Source organism: Lepeophtheirus salmonis, chromosome 2 (assembly GCF_016086655.4).
Source record: "Lepeophtheirus salmonis chromosome 2, UVic_Lsal_1.4, whole genome shotgun sequence".
Taxonomy (NCBI): domain Eukaryota; kingdom Metazoa; phylum Arthropoda; class Copepoda; order Siphonostomatoida; family Caligidae; genus Lepeophtheirus; species Lepeophtheirus salmonis.
Window position 1 is genome coordinate 25,601,270 of NC_052132.2, and position 23,344 is coordinate 25,624,613.

The 23,344-nt window shown below is 34.0% G+C and overlaps 5 protein-coding genes across 7 annotated transcripts; 3 read left to right on the top strand and 2 right to left on the bottom strand.

Moving 5' to 3' along the window:
- Window positions 1-2,693: 2,693 nt before the first annotated feature.
- On the top strand, window positions 2,694-9,290 carry LOC121113550 (uncharacterized). 2 transcript variants are annotated; one of them, XM_040707354.2, is made up of 11 exons: window positions 2,694-2,978; window positions 3,035-3,618; window positions 3,674-3,865; window positions 3,937-4,116; window positions 4,178-4,402; window positions 4,457-4,536; window positions 4,613-4,882; window positions 8,296-8,457; window positions 8,532-8,747; window positions 8,808-9,001; window positions 9,062-9,290. In XM_040707354.2, exons 1-11 carry the CDS (start codon window positions 2,863-2,865, stop codon window positions 9,180-9,182), a joined length of 2,340 nt encoding a protein of 779 aa, XP_040563288.1. In that variant the 5' UTR covers window positions 2,694-2,862; the 3' UTR covers window positions 9,183-9,290. The 2 variants fall into 2 exon arrangements, with proteins under 2 accessions (XP_040563288.1, XP_040563286.1); XM_040707352.2 differs by having other exon boundaries at window positions 2,713-2,978; window positions 3,029-3,618.
- A 280-nt stretch (window positions 9,291-9,570) lies between these two features.
- Window positions 9,571-11,408, bottom strand: BckdhA (Branched chain keto acid dehydrogenase E1 subunit alpha). Its single transcript, XM_040707356.2, has 5 exons — window positions 11,270-11,408; window positions 11,131-11,185; window positions 10,052-11,043; window positions 9,896-9,990; window positions 9,571-9,819 (listed from the first exon to the last, which is right to left on the bottom strand). The coding sequence occupies exons 1-5, from the start codon at window positions 11,339-11,341 to the stop codon at window positions 9,744-9,746; spliced, it is 1,290 nt and encodes a 429-aa protein (XP_040563290.1). The 5' UTR covers window positions 11,342-11,408; the 3' UTR covers window positions 9,571-9,743.
- A 597-nt stretch (window positions 11,409-12,005) lies between these two features.
- Not11 (CCR4-NOT transcription complex subunit 11) lies at window positions 12,006-14,093 on the top strand. The gene is made up of 3 exons (XM_040707355.2): window positions 12,006-12,641; window positions 12,845-13,234; window positions 13,287-14,093. The coding sequence occupies exons 1-3, from the start codon at window positions 12,410-12,412 to the stop codon at window positions 14,009-14,011; spliced, it is 1,347 nt and encodes a 448-aa protein (XP_040563289.1). The 5' UTR covers window positions 12,006-12,409; the 3' UTR covers window positions 14,012-14,093.
- A 689-nt stretch (window positions 14,094-14,782) lies between these two features.
- RpS2 (ribosomal protein S2) lies at window positions 14,783-16,435 on the bottom strand. 2 transcript variants are annotated; one of them, XM_040707360.1, is made up of 4 exons: window positions 16,293-16,435; window positions 15,716-15,935; window positions 15,089-15,530; window positions 14,783-15,029 (listed from the first exon to the last, which is right to left on the bottom strand). In XM_040707360.1, exons 2-4 carry the CDS (start codon window positions 15,932-15,934, stop codon window positions 14,866-14,868), a joined length of 825 nt encoding a protein of 274 aa, XP_040563294.1. In that variant the 5' UTR covers window position 15,935; window positions 16,293-16,435; the 3' UTR covers window positions 14,783-14,865. The 2 variants fall into 2 exon arrangements, with proteins under 2 accessions (XP_040563294.1, XP_040563293.1); XM_040707359.2 differs by having other exon boundaries at window positions 16,223-16,363.
- Window positions 16,436-17,229: 794 nt separating this feature from the next.
- fs(2)ltoPP43 (female sterile (2) ltoPP43) lies at window positions 17,230-18,567 on the top strand. The gene has a single exon (XM_040707351.2). The coding sequence runs from the start codon at window positions 17,398-17,400 to the stop codon at window positions 18,160-18,162; it is 765 nt and encodes a 254-aa protein (XP_040563285.1). The 5' UTR covers window positions 17,230-17,397; the 3' UTR covers window positions 18,163-18,567.
- The last annotated feature ends 4,777 nt before the right edge of the window (window positions 18,568-23,344 follow it).

The window sequence follows — 23,344 nt, forward strand, 5'->3', positions numbered from 1 at the left end:
ACAGTTTTTTTTTTCGAAAAAAATTAAATTTTGAAATATATCTCCAAAAATTTTATTTTTTTGTGAACAGCTGTAGATTCATGAATTTTTTTCCAAAAAGAAAATGTATGAAATTTTATTTTTGGAAATTTCTTCCCAACAGATTTAATTTTTATTTCTTTTTTTTCCATTTTTTTTTATTTTTTGAGAATAGCTATGGATTTGGAAAATCCTTTTGTTTTTTTAAAACCAAAACCCAAGCCCTCCCCATATAATCTTGGACACCTTGTTAAACTTTGAGTAGAATTGAGGATTAATATCGGAGTAATTCTTTTCTAAGCATGTACTAAATTCGGAGTGGGATTTGTGTATATTTTCTTTCTTTCATAACATATAGCAGCTAATTTAATTAAACATCGGGGCAGATAAGCTGCTACCACCTCAAACATTCTTCAAATTGTAGGGTTACAACGCTAATTTTTGGTTTCTTTTTTTAGCATTCCAGGAGGTAGTATTTTTTATAGCTCTATGCATCATACCGAAAATGGCACAAGGTAACTTTGCAGATAACGTTATTGAAGTCCCCCCACCAAAAAAAAATATCATTGTAAGAATAAAAAACTATATCCCAAAAAGAAGACACTCTAATATATAGGTACAATATATATATATTCATAGTCTGATTGATTTCTTACATGTTACATATAGAGTAGATATGGTAATTAGTTTCTTTTTCATTATTATGATTATTTATATTTGTTATTTATTAAATTAGTTTTTTGCCTATGTTTTTTACTAAAATTATTATTTATTTTAATTCTGAAAATAAAGTTATCATTAAAGAAATAAAAACAGTGTATTCTTATTCTTAGGATTTGTTATTCAAATATAAAGTGATTTATTATTTGTAGCATGGGTGCCCAAAGGAGTATATTGTTTTTTTTTGGGAGGGGGCCTTGGTTTTTGGAATTCTTTTGGAAAAAAAATCTAAAAATTAATATTTGCTATTAAAATATTAGAAAAATCAAATTTTTGGAAACATTTTCTACAATAAAATTTCAAATATTTAATTTTTATAAAAAAAATTTCAAAAATCCACAGCTATTCACAAGAAATAAAATTTTTGGATTAAAAAATCAAAAATCCATAGAAATTCAGACAAAATTCAAAAATTAAATTAAATTTCATATATTTGATTTTTTTTTTCAAAAAAAAATCAAAAATTACTTAATTTATGGGGAGGGGAAGGGCCACAGCCTATCCAGTCCACCCCTTGCAGACATCCCTGGGTAGAATACGGGAGTATAAAAATATAGACGGTATATTTTGTCAGCTATCTATATTTCTGTTTTTTTCTCATAATCAGTGTTCTGAAAGCTGATTGGTTGAATTATAATTAGTGCAGGTTAAGCTCAAGATACTTAGAGTTTCTAAGTATCTTGGGTAGGCTCTAAACATTTACAATAATAGAGGCTATGCATTAACTTCACATTTTAATAGTACTAGTACTAAATGGAAACATTGAACAAATGCAATTCTATTGTTATGGAAAACTAGATTACACCACACAAATAAAGTACAATTGGTCTTGATACAGACCCGTAATGTTTTTGGGGAAAAAAATAACAATTCACCTTTCAGTTAAAAGTTTGCTTATAATTATTACTGAAAATTATTTACATAGGTATAACTTTTGATTTTTATATTCGTCATTAGTTATGTAATTTTTAACTAAATGTATCTTGACATAAACTACTACCCATAAATGAAAATAAATAAAAAACATTCAGAAAATCAAGATTTGATTGGTAAATGGAACAAATATCTTATGAATTCCAAGTCGATCGATTAAACAATTCTGACTTATAAACTGGATTGTATATCCTTAATTATTTTTTATATATCTAGGGATTTTGTCCTAGGAGGGTGTAGAATCCACCAAATTTACCGGAGTTTTTATCTTGATAACCTATTGAGGACATATTTTTTATACAAGGCAGCGGCTGTTGTCGAAAAAGGAAACTGTGTCTTTCAAATGTTTAATATTTAAGAACAGATGGAAAAAATAATGAATAACGTTATGTCAATTTTGTGTTTTAATAAAAAAATATATTCAAAATACTCTTACAAATTTAAAAAATCCAATCCCATTCCCTCTTAAAGGAAAATTTTATATCCAGGAGAATTATGATACAAAAAATTAATGTTTCAAAGACTTATAAATATGATACTTTTGATTTTTACATGTATTTTGATAGAGTTGGCATTAGATTTCATGGTTTGAAGTATGAAAAATTGTAATAATCGCATTATTTAGATGCTAATCAATGCAAAAACTAGAGCGATTAGTTTATTATTTCACGAGATATATATATATATATATATGTGTATTTTCACTCCGAGTTACTCGTCATGCAACCTTTCAAATTTTATTATAAAACTATTACTAATAAGTACTTATTTTGGCATTTTGTTGATTTGTAAATTACCTACGGTGAAACAAAACAGAATGGAAATGATATCACAGAAAAATTGTAGGATGTTATGAATCTTTCACCCACTTTAAATTCATATTTGTATATGACGAGTGAATTGATGCATTTACCAAAAGAATTAGAGTTCATTGTCATCTTGGAATTTATCATTACTCACTTTACTGATGATCATATTATTTATTTATTTATTTAAAGGCAAGGAGTGAACTCTTTTAGTACACATTTACAATTTTTCAACACTTCTCTTCATAAATGTGTAACAACAGCATGTGGAATAAATACTTATAATAATCGGATTGACTCAAATGAAACATGTTTATTTAGTCAAGGATGAGGATATGGCGAGAGTAAACTTCGTTTTAACATCAGGAGTCTCGAATTCAATGTTATGATAATGAAGAGTATCTATCTCATTTACATATTCCTTTCCTTTCTGAATATATCCGTGAACTCTTTGAACAAAGAAGCTCTAAAGAGTAACATTTGGACATTTAATTATAATCCGTGAGTAAATATAATCCTATCTATCGTAAATATTTAATACAGTTTCTAAGTATTAGGCCATCAAACGCCTCTGATACCCTCTGTGCAGCTACTGGAATTGGGCAAAACCATTTTATAACGACTCATTCTTGTGCATTGCAATCAAAACGTCAGGGAATGAATCATCTCGTTCCTTATTTTAGAAGTTCTCGTCGATCACGAATGATTGTCGATATTGTATTAGATTCAAAGGAATTATGGGCAATCATAATTGTGAAAAAAGTTGAGGGTCGCAGAGGATATCAACTGATATCTCCAGGATTGTCCTCTACACAAAGCGAATTCACTTTAGAGGCTCCCTCTATAATAAAGCCTATTCTACTGGCTTGGCCAGTTTTAACGAACAATATGAATGATTTCAAAGTTATTGGATTGTTTGAGGATTCATCTATTCGAAATTATTTTGATCAAAATGACATTTTGAGAATATCAAAGAATTTGATTTCAAATCTGATTGAGAGGAAGGGTCCAGATATTCGATTTGAGTTGATTGGTAAATGTAGAAAGGGGTGTAGAAAGCAAAATCTAGTTCAGGATGTTGATGTTGCTTTTGAATATTTTAGACTCATGATTGAAGGATGTAAGAATAGGGGGCAAATTGGTAAGCAATTGCTTTTTTGCCTTGAAAATTAATGAAGAAAAATTTTTCTTTTAAGGGGAAGAAAATCTACTTCAAAATGATGATGTACCCGGCTCAAATATAGTAGAGTTGACACAAAGATTAGAGGAAAAATCGAGAATAGAGTCCGAATTGAGAAAACAATTACAAAATCTCGAGCTAAATTCAAAAATAAGGAATGATATGATTAGAGATTTGAAATTTGAATTAGATAATGCAAGACGAGAGAGTAAGTATCAATATACAGAGGGCGACGCTTCTAATGTACTGAGGATCTTCTACTTCTACATTTATCAATAGCCTTTAATTGTGATGAGTATAATAAAGGAGCTCCTGGAGAAAGAGGAGAGAAAGGAGAAATTGGAGCAAAAGGTCCAAGGGGTCATCGAGGAGAAAAGGGATTCAAGGGACCGCCTGGAGCAAGAGGTGATAGAGGGTTTCCAGGGGTTTCTGGTCCTCCTGGTTTACCAGGGGAACATGGTAACTATAATTATACTTTATTCCCTATAAAATATTCCAAATATTATTTTTTTCTAATAAGGTATACCAGGTAAGGACGGTCGACCAGGTCTCAAAGGAGAGAAAGGCCTTATAGGGTCTCCTGGAATAACTGGATCAATGGGCTCACAAGGGCGACACGGTTTGAATGGTATGAAAGGAGATAGGGGTGATGCTGGACTTCCTGGTTCACCAGGGCCACATGGTATACCAGGACACGAGGGTCCTCTGGGACGGAAAGGTGAACCTGGTATTCCTGGGCCAATAGGTATTGAAAATCATTAAAACAATTATTAATCAAATTTTGTGCATCATTTTATAGGGATGGAGGGAAGTGATGGGGAAAAGGGTGAGATGGGTCCTGTTGGTAAACCTGGTCACTATGGACATCAAGGCTCTCCAGTAAGTTAAACTAAACTATAATGTCTATCATGAAGAAAAAATATGTGTTCCCTTAGATTTTTAATTTGATCTTTAGGGTTTGAAAGGTATAAAAGGAACAATAGGTCCTCCTGGAAATCAGGGTCCTCCTGGTCTTATTGGTAAAAAGGGTATTGTCGGATTAACAGGGCCAAAAGGAGTCCAAGGAAGACCTGGTTATCCCGGATATAATGGAGATCATGGACCACAAGGGTTAAAGGGAGAAACAGGAATGCCGGGAGAAGATGGACCAGTAGGTTCTGAAGGGCCCATTGGGCCAAGAGGACCCCCAGGACGGATAGGTAGAAGAGGATCCTCAGGCAGACGAGTAAGTGCATATATTTTATACTTTAAAGGTCTTATTGTATCTCAAAATACGGGGTGACACGCATAAGCTCGGACAAAATATAAGGTCTTGTAGTGGTAACATTACCTAGGATAATATTAAACAATAATGACTATCAGTGAATATCAATTACTATGTTGTTCGTGAAAACAAAGTAACAGGAAAGTATCAAATAAATTTGACCTTATAATAACAAATCGATTATTTGTTGAGACTTTGTTGGTGACTTTGAAGGGAAATAATCGTTTTTGGTTACTTTGAAGGGAAATAATCGTTTTTGGTTACTTTGAAGGGAAATAATCGTTTTTTCGTTCTATTTATTTCCTTTATTTATAATAACATTAGTAGGAGTACCCAACATTGGTCGGAGTTATTAGGGATCAAAAAACAGATAGACAAACAAAATTTGTTCGAATAATATAGATAGGGTTGTAAATCGTAAGCATTTTCGTTATAAAAAAAACCCTGAAAATCAACATGGTGACCCTGACCATTTGAAGGAGAGCAGCTTAGCTATCGTGACGTTTAATTAAGTCAGATGTGAGATGAAGAAAACAAACACAAATCCTAATCCATATCAAGGAAAGATATATATGCAAGAATTACACTGTTTTCAATCTTCAATTCTAATCTGAATACAACAGACACTTACACTCCCCAACAAATCATCAGGGTTACTCTCCGTGATTCCATGATTTATGGACACACACACTCCTTGTTGCATTTTATACTTAGATGTTCTCTCCTCATGAATGAAAGAATAATTATTACAGTTTTATCTTATGTTTTAGGTTTCCAATCGGAAATCTTGTAAGACCCATACAATTTAGCGGAAGAACCAAACAATGTATTATACTTTGCCATAGGTCATCTCTCCATAACCTGCGCAAATCAGAAATATAGGAAAAAAAAATAAACCCAAGATTTAAATTATTAGGGTTGTAACTCTTAAGTATTTTTTAGTGTGGGTTTATCTTGATCATTATTCTTTCATTCTATAGATTATACAAGGAGAACTGAAATGAATATGAAACATTGTCTTCCTTTATTTTTATACTTGACGGGAGTGCAAAATAATTTAATCAAGTAAATGCAGTAAAGTGAAACTTTAACAGCTTTAACAATTTTTTCATTAAAAGTTTTACAGTTAAACAATTATTATTTCAATGAATTATAGTAGTTATTGCTATAATTTATCCAAATAAAAAAAGAAAAAGAGTTTCAAAAAATTATTACACTGTAAAAATGTTTTTCCCTTGTTTGATTGAAATTGGGAATGAACTCTATTTTATTTTCAGTCTTAAAGTGTATATTGTACATACTATAGTTACTTCATTGTACAAAATTTGGTTAAATTAAAAATATATAATAAATGGAAACAAAAGGTAAGTACATAAAATCAGCCGCTACATTTTTATTTCTAGCGATGCTAATTGGTTACACATTTTAGCACAACCAGTTTTTTGAAGTTTCCAACATAAAGAATGAATATTCTTCTTATTTAGTTCCTGAGGAGTGAACTTCCTTTTTTAATGTATTCAACCTATCATTGATATCTACAAAACCGAATTGAACATTTGCATTTGCTCATAAAAGATAGAAAGTAACCCTGAGGATGTGTTGCAAAGTTATAATTGTAAATCCTTATTGGACTCAAAGTAGAATTGAGGATCGATATCTGAATAATTCTTGCCTATGCCTTTCTTTATTCCCTTCTTCCCCTCCCCATGTAATTATACTGATCTAATGAAATGTCATGAGGCCTAAGCTGCTCTCCTCCAAAAAATTCTTCAAATTGTCAGTGTCACCATCTTGATTTTCAGTTTACTTTTTTTAAATGCCCAAAATATTACTGATTAGAATTACTGCTTATTTTTTAGATCAAGTAGTCAGGTAGTTACATGTCATTAAGCACAAATTCAAAAATGAGACCTCCACAGATGAACATACAAACGTGAATTTTATTTATTTATATTTGATGCAATGTCAAACTTTAAATGACGTTAGTCAATCCGTGATTTCACCTTTAGATTTTAGTGACGGAAAGTGGATAACATTGTACGGCCTCCGGTTTTTTTATTAGTCCCAACAAATACATACACTCCTTTGATTAATCATAATTAGCACTAACTTTCATAGAAAAGTATATACCTAGGTCAGTGTTTCTCAAACTTTTTATATTGCACCCCTTCTGCATTTGATTCCCAAAAAAAAAAATCTCAATACTTCACACTGCTTTACCTCACTCACATAAGAATTTACACTGTATTTCATTGTCTACTGTCGATTGTTTCTGTTCATCAGTTTATTTGACTTTGATTTGTTTGATTCGAGTTAGCCCTTTTTAAGATGTGAACAATTCCCAACCATTATTGAACAATAATTACATAATTGGTAGAAATTGATTAACTACCAATATAATTTGGGTGTTTTTTCTGTTTCTTTTTATAGGAAAGGTTGCGTGATAAAATAAAAGTAACAAAAATATCTTGCAATGAAAAAAAGACCTTTTTACTTACCTGCAACTAGATTGACCACTCATCTAACTAAATATACTAGTGCGTTGACAAAAAATACCCCCACCACCACCATTCCTATATAAACTACCAGTAAGGGCCCCTCCCAACCCTCTTATACAACCCGAATGTTGAGGCTATTTTGGAGTGCCACCGGGCATCAAAATAAGATGAAACCCACCGCCACTATTTAAGCAACCTCTAAGAGTACCCAACTTCCTGGATATGAATTGAGGTGATGGGAGTAGCCTTTGAAGGTAACTTATTTGACGGTGGTGGGTTGACGGGTCATTACTGTTGTTTATGTAGGGGGGATGTTTCGTGTTGGAAATGTTGCAACACCGAAAAAAAAGAATATCATAAAATATATGGAGCCATCCATTTTTGGCCCTTCTAACATCCCAATATTTACCTCAGAATACGGGTTAAGAATTTATAAACTTACATTTCCTATTGTAAATGTATAAGAAAATAATAGAATACATAAGAATATTTAATATGTATTAACGATATAAATATTAATTTTCGTGGAATAAATTGGAGTGTTGAGAGGGCCCTTAAAAGTAATTTAATTAACAGCGTGGGTTTCATCTCATTTGGGGACACGGTGGTACCCGAAATAGCCCCCAATTTGGATGTATAAATCAGGGTTTGTGAGGGTTCCTTACTGTTTGTTTATATAGGGGTGGTGGGAAATGTCTGGAGTGAAATGTAGTAGAAACTATTTTTCATATTTTGAAATGTAATATTTTCCGGTGGACGTTTTATATGGTTGAAGCTTTGTCCGTTCGACGTTCTGTCAGTCGAAGTTTTGACCTACTACCAATTATACCTTTTAGCTACTTCTAAATTTTATATGTAATAAAGGTTATATTTTAGGGTAGACCTGGGGAAAGAGGACAGCCAGGATATCCGGGTGTTTTAGGTCCGAAAGGGGATGCTGGAGAACCAGGAATTGAAGGGTCATTTGGACCTCAAGGGCCTCCAGGTCCAATGGGACAGCCAGGAGTTGAAGGACCAATCGGTTCTACAGGACCTGTGGTAAGAATTTAATAAGTGAATACCGTTATTGGGGCACACATTTAGAAGTTATAAGATGCACTATGTATAATTAGGGAGATTCAGGAAATCCGGGACCCCCCGGTTTAGAAGGAAGACAAGGCCTTCCCGGGCTTCCTGGACCAAGAGGTTTGAGAGGAAGACGAGGGAAAAGAGGACCTGATGGAGATTCTGGAGAGATCGGTCAGAGGGGAGTTCCTGGTCCTATGTCTGATCCTGGTCCTAGGGGTCCCAAGGGTGATCGAGGACGTCCAGGATTGGATGGAGTAATTGTAACTAAAATGCCAACATATTTAGGTTGTATAAATAATTTTTGATTCATTGTATTAAAGGGAAAACCTGGGGAATTCGGTAAGAAAGGAGATTCAGGGTTACCTGGTGTACCCGGTGAAATGGGTATTCCTGGAGCTTCCGGAAATAAAGGATCAGATGGTCCAAGAGGTTGGCCAGGAGAAAAAGGATCTCCAGGATCTTGTTATGGAATGCAAAAGGATGCAACTAATATACCAAGAGGGCTTTTTCCAAGGTAACTACGAAACACTACATCAATTCCCCTGTATCTGAAAAGCTCTGTTTTTTTTTTTAGGAATTTATCTCATCTTTCGAACTGTGATATAGAAATGGCCTCACTGTATCAAGACATTATTTTGATATATAAGAAACTGTCTGAGCTTAAAAAGGATACGAATATCTCTTTTCCATTCTAAAAATATATATTTAAGTTACTTGTATATATGTATATTGTATACACATTCAAATAAGTCGAATGTTTGAAATATTATTTGCCGACTAAAAGATGCATTGAAGTTAACAAAGCTTAATTGACCATTTTATTTCCTGGATGAAAAATTTATATGTCGAATATATCCTGACTTTGGACTCAATACCTCATGTTATCAATGATTAGTGAAAAAAATGACTTTAAAAATCAGAACAAAGATGTATTGCTATTGCGGAAATATGACAAGGGTTCATATTTTGATATCAAAATAGTCATACTGTATAGAATAACATTGTAAGCAGCATGTCAGAGCTCTGCCACATCATACCTAATTTACTCTAAACATAAAATATGAATGAATAAAAAGATTCAAATTTATTAAGGATATAAAGACATGTATATAAATATATATATTTTCCTGAACTATAGTAACTACAAAATCATAATAAAAAGTTCTACATAAAATATTTCAAAGTTGAGTATGGAGGTATAAAATTTTGACACAATATTTAGCACCAATTTGTAATATAATATCTAGCACCAATTTTTATTTAGCATAGTTTTTAATGGGGTAATGTTCTTTATAGAGCTCGAGATGAGATTCCATTTCCTTCATTTGAGATCTATACAGAGTAAAACAAAAATAGAAATATATATAATTATGTACATATCAGCTATTATAATATTTGAGGAACATACTGCAGATGAGGAGGTATATCATCATAGACATCAGTAAACATTTCTTTGATAGAGGGCTTGAGTTCCTTTTCGGCACGAGCAAATGCTTTCAAAACCTGGAATCAAAAGATATAAGATATTAAATGTATGTCAGTGCATAATTGGTATGGAATTTACCTGTTGACGTGCATCCTGTCTCCATTTTTTTTCCGTATCATCATCCCAAAGGCCCTTATCCTTGAGATATAAACTAAAACGAGTGATTGGATGATCCTTCACATCCCAGTATCTAACTTCATCTACTGATCGGTACGCACTACTGTCATCAGAAGTGGAATGATGTCCAATACGATACGTCATAGCCTCGATTAGAACAGGTCTATTCTCACTCACAGCGATATTTCGAGCCTCTTTCGTTGCATTATACACAGCAAATAAATCATTGCCGTCGACCCGTATGGTGGAGATGCCATAAGCAGGTCCTCGAGGAGCTACTCCATCGCTTCTGAATTGTTCTTCAGCTGGTGTTGAAATGGCATATCCGTTGTTCCGACAAAAGAATATAATAGGACAGTCTAAAGTCGCTGCAAAATTAAAAGCTGCGTGTGCATCCCCTTCGGAAGCTGCGCCTTCTCCAAAGTAGCAAATAACAACTAAGCCATTTTTTGCCCTTTTGAAGGCATAAGCTGTTCCTACAGCTTGAGGCATTTGTGTGGCAAGAGGAGAAGAAATAGTGACAAAGTTGAGATCCTTATTTCCATAATGTACGGGCATTTGCTTTCCCTTCCCAAAATCGAGCTGATTGGAGTAACACTGATTCATCAATCCATCCAATGTTTGACCTCGATGAAGTAACACTCCTGTTTCTCTATATTGACCGTATACTATGTCTTGAGGATCTAATGCAGAAGCTGAGCCTACATGAGTAGCCTCTTCTCCATAATTGGTCATATAGAAACTTATTCGACCTTGCCTTTGTGACTCATATAAAATTTTATCCATCGTGTTGAGTAAGGTCATAGATTTGTACATTCGAATTAATTCATCTTTATCAATGCCTGGATCTCCGCCTGGTACAATGACTTGCCCTTTCCTGTTGCAAACTCTATAAATAGGAATACCGTCATAGGCATTATGTGCTATGAAGTCGAGCTTTTCTGTAAATCCAGCTATAATTTAAACGAAAAAAGGTATAAACACCATAGACCACATGATCTTCATTGTAAAAAAAAAGGAAATCAGGCTCGTTTGCTCACCCATTGTAGGAGAAGGAAAGTTTTGGGATCGATCATGTATGTCTTCGTGGATTAACTAAGGGAAACAAGACACATGGCATGTCACTCAAGTTCTCAAACTAGTCGAGTCTAGTCCTATATCTACATTTCAAATACTTACTCTCACTCTAGTAAGGGAAAGAATCGGAAGTCGACTCCGTAGGACATTTCTAAGCACCAAGTTAATAGACATTGTGCAATACAACTATTAGGCATTAGCTATTATCACTTATTAGTTAGTATTTTGGGAAATAGGAAAACTACGTAGAGAATTGAGGATAAAGAAATAGGAAAGAGGCTTTTCCTGTCCTGAACAAGAACAGCAACTCATAGATTGAATACCTGGAGCTTTCTTCCTCGTCCACATGACGTCAACAGGTACAATTTCATCGTCTCTGGTCATCCCTTAGATCAGGAATACAGTTTCCCTTCATTCATTCCTTTAACTTGAAGGAATTCAGAGACATGAACCAAAATAAGGCCAAATTACTCTTAGATCAGAACCTTTCTGCAGAGACCTCAGATTAGAATCCGGACCTTGAATTAAAAAAAAATCAATCCTCATTAAGCATAATTCCTTAGATAAGGGACCCTCTTTCTCCATGACTTAAAAGAGACATTTTAAAATGAAGCACTCGATTGCTCCAAGTTTGAGCAATACGAGTAGTCGCAGCAGAGACCAGAGGGAATGATTCGCTAAGTCCTAGCAGTATGAATATCGTGATGTCATCACATATTGTAAGATGACGCCATAGTGCGTCGTGTGAAAAACTAAGCTTACCCTCAACCTCGAATGTCAAATAGAAAATATCGAAAAAGCATATGGTAGCTAGTCTCCAGTAATTTTCTTTGATGCCAACTCTTAAATATTATTTAGAGAATAGTAATTAGTTATTATATATATTGAAATGATAATCTTTTCAATGACAGACCTTAAAATGAACGGAGAGTCCTTGATTTATAATATCATTTCTGAGTTGCTATTACGTAGAGTCAGCTGCTTTAAATCCTACTCAACAAAGCAGCTGAAATAAATATGCCTAGCATCTTTGTTTATTCGAAATAGAGAATCGTTGTTTATCGTGACGTGATTCTATGATAAGTCAACGTCATAGTGCGTAGGATAAAACACAAGATTCCGTATTGGCATTGCACACCATAGCTAGTCCGATCCATCATCCCTTGATTGATCATTGAATTGGATTTGCCTCGGGATTCCTAAAAGTAAAGTGAAAGTTGAAGCGGATCCACTAGACAGAATATGAAGGGTTTGAGTCCTACTCATTTAACGACGCTCTTGGGACTTTTGTCTGAAGAATCAACGGAGTCTCTGACTCTAGAACAGTTAACTTCTCGCTTTTCTGGAGCCTTTCTCGGTTCCCGGAATGATGTGTTCAAGTTAGGTTCTGCACTCGTCATATTGACGACAATGGAAGAGATGACACCTGCTCAGAGACTCACGGCTCTCACTTTTATTCACGAATGTTATAAAGGTGTGTTAAAGAGTTTTCTAGGGTTGGGACTCGTGAGAGGATATAATAGATTATTCATTTATTATTACAACTCGCTCTTACTTATTCATTCATGATTTTTACAATAGAACGTTTAATTACGCAATAATTGATCATTACTATACCACTAGAGATTCATTAATATAATATTTCTAATACTATTCTCTGTTTTGTGTTGTATGTAGATGATCCCTTCCACATGAATCCCTTCGCTCCAGCATTTATAAATTTACTTAACGATCCCCCAGAGACACTAAGTCCGGGTGAAAGACATTTCCTCACCCATCTAATATCTTCTCATCACCCCAACATAAAAAAGACACCTTTAGATATCGTCAAGGATGTTGTGAAGGAAGACAACGCCACAGACATCACTGGGATTCAACTCGATTTAGCTGAAACACAATCGGAATGGCCAGCCTCTTCACGATCCGGAGTATCTGCCCTATTTTCTGATTCACATCCAACCTCTCTTATCGATAAAAAATCACTCTTTGAAGCTCTTTTATCGGGAGATTCAGTGAATAGATCATTGAGGCCTGAAGTGTATAGACTTCCTCCGCCTATATATAAAGGTAAATTTAAAGAGACAAAGACGTTTATTATTTTATGAGTATTCTTTAATAGATGAAGAGGATTGTGAGTGGTTGAATCCTTCCATTGATATGAAACTAGAGGGGTTTTTATATGACAAAAGTATGTGTGAAACAAACACTTCTATTTTAGAGGCAAAGATACTCATGTCCAAGGCATGTAAAGGTGCACTAAGTCCTTCACAACAAAAAAATTTGAGAAGAGAATTAGATAGGGATAGAAATTTTGTCTATCAAGTTGGTTTGGCTCCGAATAGACTCCCCGGATTGGTTGAGAACAATCCTCTCATCGCAATTGATGTCTTGCTGAAATTGATGGAATCCAATCAAATTACTGAATACTTTTCTGTTTTAGTCAATATGGAAATGTCGTTGCATTCCATGGAAGTCGTTAACAGACTCACGACTGCCGTTGAACTACCCACAGAATTCGTTCATTTATATATATCAAATTGTATATCCACTTGTGAGACGATCAAAGACAAGTATATGCAGAATCGTCTTGTAAGACTTTTATGTGTTTTTTTACAGAGTCTTATTCGCAACAAAATCATCAATGTTCAAGAATTAGTGATTGAGGTACAAGCCTTTTGTATAGAATTTAGTCGAATTCGTGAGGCTGCCGCACTATTTCGATTACTAAAACAGTTAGACTCTGGAGACACTGGAGTAGGTGATCATTCACGATCTTCCCCAAACAATGGAGTATCTTTAACGGTTCCTAATATTCCCACACCTCAGACTAACCAAACAAAATGATTTTCTATCTTATGTGAATATTTAACTCTTAATTATGAAATAAAACTATAATTCTTGTTTTGTGGCATTTTTAAAATTGAAACTGTTAATTTTATTTAATTAACATTCACTAGTGTTTTAAGTCCTTATTTATTCGGTCCACTCTTATGACCGGTCCTTCGGACTGTCAGTACTAGAGCTAATTTAAAAAAGAAATTAAAGTCATAAAGTACTGAAATTTATAAGCTTTAGGACGGGACTGCAGTCTCAGATAAGGATGACACACCACTAGTTATGTTTGTACGTATTATATCAATCAGTTCTCGAGACAGTTAGTACTAGAACTGATTAAAAATTAATTAAGAATATCGAGTGACGCCATCAAGGACCAAACTTTATTATTTTTTAGGACGGGGCTTCAGTCCTCGAGTCCTAAATAAGGACCAACACAATAATGACATACACATTATTAAGCACATGTATCATCAGTTCTAATACACGGGAGGTATATCTCCAACAATCAACCACATACCCTAAAATACTTAAGGTTAGAGCCTATGGGAAACTAATGTGAATTTTGAGCATGAAGCCTCAACTTCCTATTTCTTGTACTTAGTCATGAGAGAAATCCCCCTCTCCATTGCGCTAAATTTCTAGATAATATCTCGGGCACAATGCTTTTATTCGAATCTTAAAATACCACATGCTCCGAACACTTTACATAGCTAATTAAATTCCAAATAGATTAACCTAGTCTTAGGACATTGAAAGGAAATAATTGTAACAACAGGGTTTCTTTTTAACTATAGAAAAAAAAGTAGCTATCGTCATATATTATTTCAAACTAATGTAATGAACATAGTATGCTCAGAAATTTAGTATTGTTTGACTTCTCTCTTCTGAGAGCCAATAGGACGATGATTCTTGGCAAGATAATCAGTAAACTCTTGATAGGGAGACTTCTCGAAGACAGTTTCCTTCCACAGATCCGGTGTCAGATAAGCATAGGTCTTTGCAATGGCAGCATAAGTTGCCTTAGCTATAGACGAAAAACAAAATTACCTCAAGGTTAACAATTTTTAAAGCCATTAGACTCACCAAAATTTCCCAAGGTTCCAGTGGAGCCACGAGCTGAGGTGTAACAATCCTCAATACCTGCCATCATGAGGAGCCTTTTTGGGACTGGAGCAGATACAATACCCGTTCCACGTGGTGCAGGGATAAGACGCACCCAAATGGAACCACATTTGCCAGTGACCTTGCAAGGTACTGTATGGGGCTTACCAATCTTATTACCCCAGAAGCCTCTTCTTACTGGGACAATGGAGAGTTTGGCCAAAATGATAGCACCGCGAATAGCAGTGGCAACCTCTTTGGAGCATTTTACTCCAAGTCCGACGTGACCATTGAAGTCTCCAATAGCAACGAAGGCCTTGAAACGTGTACGCTGCCCTGCCCGGGTTTGTTTCTGAACTGGCATGATTTTAAGAACTTCGTCCTTCAAAGAAGGGCCCAAGAAGTAATCAATGATTTCAAACTCCTAAAAAGTATAAATAAAAAAAGCAGATATGAAAATGAACTCGTAACAAAGGGCGATCAATTGGGGCGGGAAAGGATTTCAGATAAAAATGGTTTAGAATGGTTATCGTCAATTGTTTATCAGAAGACCGTCGTATATTTATCATCATGAAATTGGGACTTGAGACTTCGGAAAGACAATCTTACTTTGATAGGGAGGGAGAAGAGGTAAATTTCCTCCAAGGACTTGATTTTCTTGTCCTTAACCAAACGGCCTAACTTGGTGACAGGAACCCATTCTTTTTCTTCCTTGCCACGTCCACCGCGACCCCCACGTCCTCGGCCTCTTCCTCTGCCACGTCCACGTCCTCGTCCACCAAATCCACCTCGGAAACCGCCACGATCGGCTGGAGCTGCGTCCGCCATTCTGAAATGCAAGTTGGATATTGAGACTAGGCAAATAAGAAAGGAACGCGCTTAGGACGCTAATTGAAGCAATTAAAAGGGGAAAGGGCCACTCCTTCGTTTACTATGGGGGGCTTAATGGAGTCACTTGATAGCAGAGGCATATAAAATAAGGATCATCCAGATATTAACGGATATGCTACTAAGACGTAATTAACGCTACATCAGAGTTAATGGTCACTGAGAGTAAAATTGTTGAATCATCAGAAAAAGGCACTCCAAGTGAAGATCTTGAGCATAGTTACTTACGATTAAGCGATAATTGTCCGTAGAAAAACAGAGAAGAGAATAATATAATTAAAAATGAGAGAGCACTTACCTGATCGACTATAATATAAAACCGGAAGAGAGAAAAGAAATCGATCAGGGTTTGTAGGAGGAAACTCAGAGAGAGAGAAAAAGAAGTCACACAACCTCTTATCCATTTCCTCTCTCTTGTCTACTCATTTATATCCTTGCTTAGCAAAGTATTTAATTAATAAATTAATCAGAATTTGTTAAAACTTTAATATTGTTTTATTATATATATTTTATATTGTTTTTTCGTATAATAATTGATAAAATTGTTTAAAGTCATTGAAAAATGACGTCATTTCCGCTACATTATGAAACATAGTGACCAAATGAAATTAAAATTAATGTAATTTTAAGCTTATAGCCAACTTAATTGTTTTAAAAATGCTGAAAGGTGTTTTTAGGGTTACATGTGCATTGTCTTGTAATATCTATGACAATATTTAATGGTAAAAGATATATAAAAAATTTTAAGTTGTCATTATATAATTACAATATCATTAAAATGGATAATGAATTATACTTTTATACATTAATGTCGTTAAATAATCTTTGTTTTGTCCCTATATGAATCGTATTATTGCAATTAAAGCTTTAAATTATAGATTTAGATCAAGTATGAGTTAAAGATACTTATAGCATTTCAATTTTTTTCAGTTAGAAAATTAATTAAATGTTAATGTTAAAATTCCATTGTAACGCCTGTGCAACGTTTCCCTCCTTTTTCACATATAAATAAAACGGCGTTACCCATAGTTTGAGAAAGAAAATATAGAGCGGCCTGGTGACAAGGATTTTATTCGGCCGCTTGGCTTAGTTAGGCAGTTTGTTCTGATAGAGAGAGAATTAATACAGCTGTTTTGTTGAGTGTTCTAGGGGATTTTCGGTTAAAATCCAGAGGAAAAAAATCAGCCCATTAAATAAATGGCTGTTTTGGCAAAAAACAATCTGTCATGTATACCATAGTTAACAGCTGACGGCAAAGGAACAATCTGTCTCATACTTTGTCAGTTATAATTTATTAAGTTTCTTCCTCTTGTAATATAAATATTTAGTAGAACCCAAAGGAATAAATAACTAAGAATCCTAACCCGTATAAATTTCATATTATTTATTAGAAACAAGCAAAAATGGCCTCATCCGCTGTATCCCCATCTCCTGACGTTCCTTTACTTCGAATTAAACGTCTCCGATCAAATGATCCTGTAGAAGCCCTTCTGATTCATCAATCCTGCAAGCGACTAAAGGTTCAATTTGATTATGTCGGAACGCGACCTGATCCTGAGCCCTTGGATATCATTCCACAATCACAATCTGATGTTAAATCTCTCACTACACGCCGCTCCAAGAACTCAAAAGACTCGAGGAGGTCCACCAAAAATAAACAAAGCTCTAAGTCTCGCTACGAATTTGTTTCCAAAAATCGGGGTAACTTATTTTGTGATATAGTCAAAGTGGAAGGCCAAGAGAATGAGGACACAATCCTCTGCAACGGTGTTCCCCTGGAGGAACAAAAAGAAGAATATGTCTATGACTTCTATCGCACATTTGTTCATAACAAAGAATTCGATTTGGATTATGTTACTTCCGTCCATGCTCAGGACTTTGTTGTTGAAGCGGACTCCTCAAATTCGGAAATTGACATTGATTCAGACGATTCCAATGATGAAAATAACTATCGTAATGACTATCCTGATGAAGAAGATGAGGATCAATATAGAGAGGATGACTCTGGTGAGGACTGTTACGGTTTGATAACCAAGCTACATATCGATGATGAATTCTACAGTGGGGATGAAGATGGGAACTTATACTCACGTGATGAAGATGAATCCAGAAATGGATTATCATATGAACGATATAAGCAACGTATCGCAGAAGAAGACAACGATTGAATTGTTCTCAATATTATATACTTACGTTAATTTTAAGTATTTATGGGGGGATCTGACTTCATAAATGAACCTAGAACTTAAACAAGTAGCAACTATGTTTCAAGATGGTTTTTGAAAGTAAAATTCGTTTATTATTCATGTCTTTTGGAACATGTTACTCATACAAATACGTTACTTTTTTCAATGTTGTTCCTATTCTTAAATTTTATTTACCAATTTCCTTGGTATGCAAGAAATACAATTTAGATTGTTAAACTTTTTTTTAAATACATAATTAATTATATACAATAGTCTAATTGTGGTCCTTAATATTTATTACCATAATTTAGAATATATAAATAATTTGATCTTGTCAATGTTTATCAATTGCTTTGAATATAATCAAATTAAACCATTTTTATTACATTCCTTTGGCAGTTGTCCTTTTGAGAATTAGATGACTCATTTTATGATGGTCTGCATTTAATAAAAATGAAAGTCGTACATTTATTTTCCACTTTCCAACAATTCCTGCTTAGTTATTTTGTACAATTTCGACAGTAGCTCATTAGTTGAGTAGCCAAGGAGCTGAGCCGTGTTTGTTGAATAGGGAAGAAGTAATATTTAGAAATATTTTTGAAGGCTGCACTTTCTGTACAATTTGGTAAATTAGAAGTTATGCTTATGCGTCGAAACTCAGAGGGACTTACTCTTTTAATCGTTCCCAATACCAAATATATTTCATCCAAAACCGCATTCTCTTGTTGCAGGAGCGTATTAAAATGTTGTATATGGATTCGATCTGTTCCATGCATTTTTAATTTATTACTACATCGCTTAATTTTTTCTTTATCTAATTAATTATTTTTGTTTAGCAAAAAAATTTCCTTCAAAGTTGACGAAAAACAATCAAAATTCGGATTTGTTTAAAAAAGCATCATTGAATTGTATTAACCCATCAAGACCTATTACTATATTTTTCTACGTCGCTATTTAGACCAGTTAATATATTGAATGTCCCTGTGACTATTTTTATGATCTTTCGTTTTTGCTAAGGATTCTCATGATGGTCTAGATTTTAGATAATAGGTTTTTTTTTTCAAATATTTTTTAGGTATGTAGTACTTTCAATATAAATATTTGTATATTCATATGTGTAAGGTCAAAAATGGTGTGCTTCACATTTTGAAGGTAGTGTAACGGCATTTTTTAAAATTTTAATAAATATATACTATTAAAAGAATGACAAGGGATGTTCAAATTTCGAGACTCGTAAATCGGTTTTTAATTTAAAAATATAATTTGGATATGAGGGAGGCTCTATCATATTTTTCTTGTTTGGACAACAATTAAAGAGTATTTTCTTTTTAAAAAAGGCATGAGAAACACAAAATTTTAATTTTATGTATTTTTAAGGTATGATGAAATAATGAAGCCCTTTAAAACATATTTAAAAAAGAATATAAATTTTGCTTTCTTGAATTTTTTGTAGGTACTATTTGAATGGAACGCTAAAATTTCATTTTAAACGTTAAAAAAAAGCCGTTCCGTTGATTGAACTCACGTTCCATTTTGTGTTCTGTTCACAAGCCTGCTTTGATGTTCCCTTCTCAATAATTAAATATTAATGATAAAAGCTCAAAAAAAATAATGTTCAGATAGCAAATACAAAAATTTGCATTTAGTAGTGAAGGTAACAGGTTCTATTTTAAAGCTCGCCCGTTTTTTTAAATTGGGAACCTGAAGTCTGAATTTTCTTTTCCTTACTTGATATTATTACTACTTAATTCCTGAGGAGTAACTTGAAGATCCACGCCAGAGTAATTCTTGCCCATGTCTTTGTTTATTTCCTACTCCCCCTCCCCATGTGCTTGTGGAATATAGTTGATCTAATCAAACATCGTGACTGCTAAACTGCTCTCCTCAAAAAAAATCTTCAAATTGTCAGGGTTACGATGTTTATTTTAATTTTTTTAATGCCCAAAATGCAACCAAATGGCATTCTTTAGTAAACACTGTACAGCGTTCTAAAGTTGCTGACCCTCTGGCGTAGACAGTGATCAATGGAAAGTATTGTTTTTATAATCTTCCCGAAAGGATTATCGATTCCAAAGATTTTCTTTATGCAATACTGAGTACAATTTAAAATACTGTACGTAAGATTATCAATTAAAATACATAACTGAATCAGGGTAAGTTAGGGGAGGGTGTGTGTGATCGAAACTGACTGCTGTAAATTATTTGCTTACAATTATATGATAGCTTGTTAATATCTCTAGAATAAGGTTACCATTGATCAACAGTCCTCTTTTGGACGGACATGTCCTCTATTTTTTATAAATTATGAAATATCCGACTTTATGTGAATTTAAATAGATAAAAAATAAAATATGACTTACTTACACACTCAAGGAGCTTCTGTAGGTGAAGCACAGTTAGTGAGCGCTCTAGAAACTAAAGTAATCCCTGGTCAGTTTAAAAAAAAGTTATGAAACTGTTATTGTTGTTATTTTATTCTTGAAGAGTGAACATCTAATTATTGAGTAGCTACATGTGAGAGTGCCCATGAATAACGGAGAGTAACTCTGTGGATTTCGTGAGGAGTTATTTTCTATATTATTAAAGAAAAGTTTGTCTGACGCCTTATTACTCTAGTCAATGCCGGGGACTACTCAAAATCTATATTGAGTATTTGAAAAAATATTCGAAAATTATAAACATAAGTAAAATATTTATGTCCTCCCATATCGAAAAGGAAATATACTTACCAACTCAACGTCAGGGTCGTTACTAGGATTTTTTTAAAACTTGTTTTATAAAATTATCGTCTTAAGTAAAAAAATTTATTATTCAAAATTTTCAAAATAAAGGTTATGCTTTAAAATTTAGTGTGTTACAAAAAACATTCACAAATATTTAATAAATAAAGTTTTTGTCTATTCTACTAACACTTTTCGGACATATTACAGTTAGCTTGTTCAGTCATGAATTATCGTGCGTCGAGTATGGAGGTATCATAGAAAGAAATTCGGTATTTTTTACTATCTGAAAGGGAAAAACGCGTCGAAACCGATCAAGAAAAATTTACAATTTAAACAGTGCCAATACACCTTCGGTTCGTGTTGCACAACAGTGGTTCGATCGATTTTTCCCCCACTCAATACTGCCCTCTACTGTGAACAATTAACAATTCGACCATTTGAAGCAGCCAGCATTGGCTAATAGGAAACAATAAGACATTATCAAGACAACACCAGGCCACACATCTTTGATGAGGCGCCAGATGCTCCGGGAGCTCACATGGGAAGTTCTTATGCATCCACCCTACAGTCCTAAGCTGGCACCAAATTTGGCCTCAATAGATGCCTGTGAAAATTGGTTGTCCGAGTTTTTTTTGCCAATAAGGACAAGGGCTTCTACGAAATGGGGATTATGAAGTTGGATTCTAGTTGGCAACAAGTTATCTAAGAGAACGGACATACTTGACTGAAATTATGCAAGGTCATTATTATTTAAAGTTCCCCTATACCCAGGGCCGGTGTCATTTTTAGTACTTTCCAAAGGAACAAAGGTTATTTCAATTCAACGACCAAAAAAAGAAATGTCAGTGATAAAATTAAAAAAAAAAAAATATTCATCATCACTCGTATTCCACGATCTCTTACGGCTTTTACTTCTTCTTCTTCGATAGATATTGAATCCACATGACCTAGTATTTGCGTTAACACTATTTGATACTAAACCATTTATACTATTTTGATTATTCTTTGCCGTTTCTACTATTCTCCATTAATATATCCTTTACCGTGTGCGGAAAACTGCTCAGGGAAAAATTGCTAGTGGATTGCCATGTAGGAAAATTGCCCGTATTTTGATCAAACTTCATGATGAATAATAACACATTATAAATTCGCTTAATATTATTTATGATAAATATCTAAACATATTTGTTTGTTCCATCCGCCAAGGGAGTACCTTCAAGTGTGAGTAACATTATTGCAATACAATTTCATTGCATTTTTTGAAATTCAATCCAACCTTCTAATAAATTGATCTAGAGGATTGGTAAGGTGGTGGGGGGGGTAAGTCCGAGGTCTTGAAACTATTTTTTGAGTGGTTCTTTAAATGTATGTGATGCTTTGGCGGTAGTTTTTAAGGATCCAGGGGCACCCTCAAGTACCCCGAGCAACCCGAGGGCTTTGAACTATTTTTTGGTAGTGTTTTTTAACTACCCCCAGGATCCCGGCCAACCCGAGGCCTTTGAACTAGTTTGTGGTGTTAGAGGGATTCCTTGGACGTATTGGCGGTGGTTTTTAACAATCCCACACTACCCCCAGATTATTGCCAATCCGTAGACGGAGAGTATTTAACCAAATTTTAAGAGGTCCTATGCTATTTACCCCCACCCCCTTACCAATCCTCTAGATCAATTTTTTAGAAGATTGTATTGTATTTCAAAAAATGCAATGAAATTGTATTGCAATAATATTTCTCAGACTTGAAGCTACTCCCTTGGAGGATGGAACAAACAAATATGTTTAGATATTTATCATAAATAATATTAAGCGAATTTATAATGTGTTATTATTCATCATGAAGTTTGATCAAAATACGGGCAATTTTCTCCAAGACAATCTTCTACTGGCAATTTTCCACATGGTAGTTTTCCTGGTACCATACATATATATATATATATATTGGAAGAGGAGTCATTTGACTGATTGAAAGAAAAAAATAAGGCCTTTGTTTCATAATCATTCGTAATTTCGATACAAAGTTTTACAATGAAGACACAAGATAAATAAATTATATAAGAAGGTGAAACTAATCAACCTCTATTTTTTATATTTTATCAAATTTCTTTTAAATGGTTGAGCTCCATTAACTTGCACACATCATTTCATAAAATAAAAAAAATGATAGCAGTTTATAACATTCTTTGCATTTTCTGACTTATATAATGGACCTTTTTGTATATTTCCAGATATATAAAAGACGACTCCTTTACATCTTGACATCTTCATCAGTGACGTTGATGTCAATATTGGGTAGCGCTTGATTCACTATTTGTACAAATTCATAAGGATCTTTTAAAATATAATAATACTACATTATCAGAGATTAGAAGATGGCCAAATGACAGTATAACTATAAAAAATCCTCACAAAATAAACATAAAAATAACAGCGGATACCTTAACTCC